At 32.4% G+C, this 3964-nt stretch overlaps 1 protein-coding gene across 1 annotated transcript; it reads left to right on the forward strand.

Annotated features, from left to right (window-relative positions):
• Positions 1-472: 472 nt before the first annotated feature.
• On the forward strand, positions 473-3763 carry LOC118741153 (ATP-sensitive inward rectifier potassium channel 12-like; the record flags this gene model as incomplete). Its single annotated transcript, XM_036473009.1, is given in 6 exon segments — positions 473-1098; positions 2167-2231; positions 2306-2354; positions 2356-2431; positions 3378-3540; positions 3543-3763. Coding segments are annotated over 6 exon segments (774 nt in total), but the record flags the coding sequence as incomplete, so codon positions are not given.
• Between the last annotated feature and the right edge of the window lie 201 nt (positions 3764-3964).

The following is a 3964-nucleotide window of genomic DNA, read 5'->3' on the forward strand; positions in this document are numbered from 1 at the left end:
TCGAAAATTTGAATGTCACAAAATGTAATTTTACAAGTAATTTTTGAGCAAAAAACAAATCCGACTTCATTTTCCATATATAAATTTAAGATTATCGGTAATTTCTTCAAGATCCAATGATCGGATCTAAACCAAATTAGTATGGGACCAGCTGTGAGGTAACACCTTTCCTTAAAACAAAAAAATAATCATAAAAATCGTTTACTGTGGTCCAAAGTTATGCGACATATGTATGTACATAAAAAAAAAAAAAATATTCCGACGAATTGATAACCTTCTCCTTTTTGTGAAGTGATTTCTGTTCCTCCCTAGCCCAAAAATAATGTATTGACGCTAGTGCAATTTATACTATCAGTGCAGAAAAACTCAGCTAATAGTTTCTATTCTCAAATTTCATAAGAAAGTTGTTATGATGAAAGCGTTAGTGCAATCGAAATTATTACAAATAGTACTTTTTTAATTTTTTTTATATATTTACATCTTATTCTAAGTATCTTACTTCTGCTGTCAACAGCAAGTCCCTAAGTTTCTTCCCCCAAATCTTTGTTTCCCCCAAGATAAAACATACTACAACAGAGTCGTCCAATATGTATACTCGTGCTGTGATTATGGTTATCATTTGTATAAAGAGCATCTCATAAAGATGAATTTAATAGTAATCTTTTGACGCATTAGTTTGCTTTTGCCATTTCAACGGTCAACATCGTGGAGCAGTTGGCATCCATTCCATTCTAGTGCTCGATGTGTATCATAGTAGCTGATCTGATTTAATTTAAACACTCGTTACTAATTGCTTTCAATTTAATTTGAAGTATTATCACAGCTCGAGTGGGTGGATGGTCAAGTAATCAACTTGTTATATAAAGCTTGAGAAAATATACATACATACATATACACAATGGATCAAGCAGATAATACACAAATGGGACGATCTATATCGATGCCAGTTAAACCACGACCAATTGAACCGAAATCACTTAAACGCTCGGAGGAAAAGGAGAAAATTAACGATTTCCGGGACTATTATCCAGAAAGTCCAATTGTGGAACGACGAAAAAAATGTGAATTGGCTAGCAGCATAAGTAGAAGTGCGAATAAGTGAGTGCCTCTTAGTTAGTTTTTTACTCGCCACATTTACAGGAATTTGTCAGAAATAGTTAGATTTAGTACGAAAGATATTACGGGTAAAGAAACAGACGTTGGGAAATCTGTTAGAGACTTTATACGTATCTTAAATTTTACAGCAACAAGAAAGATAACAGACAAATCATTTTAAAATTTTTACCACGGCAATGATTCATTTAATATGTACCATTAATCTACTAATGCATACTTTTACAGATAATTAAGTGCAACGTAAATATTTGTATGATGCCGTCAAGTTAGAGATAAATTATATGCATAGTTAAATATTTACGTTTAATAAATCAGTTCATGTGCATGTACATAAAAGCTTGAAGATTTTGGTTAAAAAAGTATAATTCTCGTGGCAACATGCCACTTTCAGAAAAAGAAAAAAAAATTAAAAACGCAAGAAGCAGTGGCAGTGGCTATGTGTCACAACAAGAAAGAAGCTCTTCTCTTTTGTTATTATGTCTTATATTTGCAAATATACTGCCCGAAAAAGGTATTGACACAACGAATTTTTCACAAAATGTGCAAAATTTTTTATTTTTTCGCAAATTTTTTTATAAAAATTATGTTCATACTACAACATAAAAATAAAATTTTCAACTTCCTAATCAGATTAAAAAAAAATTAGAAAATGCGTGAATGCAAATTTTTCAAATTAAAGTGATTTTAACTTAAACTTATACAAAACTTAAAATTTTTGTCGTTGAAATGACTTTGGGACCATTTTGTACGTTATAGGTTGTACAATAAAGAATTTATGCCACTTTTAAGATCCACGACAAAAATGTCGGCTTCGTATGCCACCGTAAGACCATTAATGTTTTAAGTTGAATTTCCTAAATATGTAATTGGGCTCTTGGGTGCTTTTCTCCGCCTAGTGGCAGCGTCGAGTAGTACATGTTTTCGATTGCAACGGCAGTTTGGTTTAAATCTTGACTTGTTTTTAAATAATTTCAAAACTATGTATAAATACCGTTACGATATTTTCATTTAAATTAAACCTTATATTTCTTCTCTACACTTTTACTCTAGCGTACCCTGTACCAGTGATTGGGTTGGCAGTACAATGGAATTGAATCTAGATTCACGCTATAGTGGTAAGTATTCTCTATTTTTTTCACGTATCTATGTACATACGTACGTTTAACTAAATCTAATCATATTTATGTAGATGTTGATCATATGAGTGCACGACGTCGTCATCATCGTGTCATCGAAAAGTGGCAATGAAAATGCCAACATCCGACGCATACCCCAAAAGTCGTGGCGCTATGTTCGAGATTTGGTAACCACAATGGTAAGCGCGTTAACAAGTTTATTCCACAAAAAATGTCTTACATCAACATCTTCAAATATGAACAACACCATAACACCCGCATCAACTAATGTAAGTCTTGAACAAGGTGATATAGGATCATATGTGGACAATGACGCATTTACAAGTAGCTATTCGGACACAAATCAAAAAAACACTAAATATAATAGTATGCCCAGTATAAAGCCATAAAAAGCGAATTTTTAAGTTTTAGTATATATATTTGTACATAAAGCAATAACTAAGTGCATATATGTATTAAATTATGTCTGGCTAAAGATTTGTGTGTACATAAATATTCATCCCTTAAAATTAAGTTCATGTAAATATGTACATACATACATATATATATGTTTTGTCGAAGTTAAATGCTTTAATTTAAAGAGTATACATATAAATACTAAACACTTGTTTTAGCCCAAAAACATGTATGTACATCCATATGTTTGTTTCTATAATAAATACATATGTAAATGCTCAATATTTAAATAAATCGAATGTTGAATAATGTACACGTACAAGCACATCGAATTAGTTGTACCTTCTAAAATAAATCACCATTAACTTCTAATACATGCATACATTGTTTTTTTCTAATTTACATTTATTAAAAAAATCTCAATGGCACAGCAAATTGGTATAGAGTACTAAATTTAAAACATTTGACCACTCACTGCATTTACGTGCGTGCGTAGGTTTGAAAACGTTGCCACTGTCCATCCAATAGCACACGCGGTAAGTGCACATTTACTGATTGGCAGCATGCATCGGCGTTGCATTAAAAACTTCAACTAATTTTGTAAATATGCTAGTTATAATAAAATTATTTTAACAAATTATGGTAGCACACCCGCCATAAATCTGCGAAGAGCAGTACTTATTTTTTTATGCATCACTTTTTATGCTTCCATATCCACAACTCGCATATATTGAATTAGATTGGAAATATATGCTGACGATTTTTATTGGTACCTACTTCGTCACATGGTTATTCTTTGCTTTGCTAAACTATATGGTTGCATATTCGCATGGCGATCAAATGTTTGACGAAGTGACTGGCGAACGTTTGGGTGAGGGGAAGGAGCCCTGCATTAATATAATTTCGTCTCGATGAAACCGTCCGTGGAAACCCAAACAACAATCGGTTTTGGCGAGAAATACGCAAGCGATGAGTGTCCAGAGGCTATATTCCTATTTGTGATGCAAATGATTATTGCAATTGGAATTGAAGGCATGTTGGTCAGTATGGTATATGCGAAAGCAGCTCGGCCAGCCAAGCAAATTACGAAATTGAAGTTTAGCGACAAAGCGGTGGTAAGTAGACTATATACTTTCTGAATGATCAATTAAGGTACAGTAAATAAGTTTACTTTCTTAAATAATTTAAATCACTAGATAAATGAAAAAGAAAAAACACTTACTTTCAGCGCCTATTTGTATAACTGCCAATATGGCGGTGAAAATGTATCAGAGCTGTGTAATGATTGAATCAATTGAGTGTGCATTCTCATTTTT

This window comes from Rhagoletis pomonella, unplaced genomic scaffold, assembly GCF_013731165.1.
Source record: "Rhagoletis pomonella isolate Grant_MI unplaced genomic scaffold, Rhpom_1.0 Rhpom_scaffold_00006, whole genome shotgun sequence".
Taxonomy (NCBI): domain Eukaryota; kingdom Metazoa; phylum Arthropoda; class Insecta; order Diptera; family Tephritidae; genus Rhagoletis; species Rhagoletis pomonella.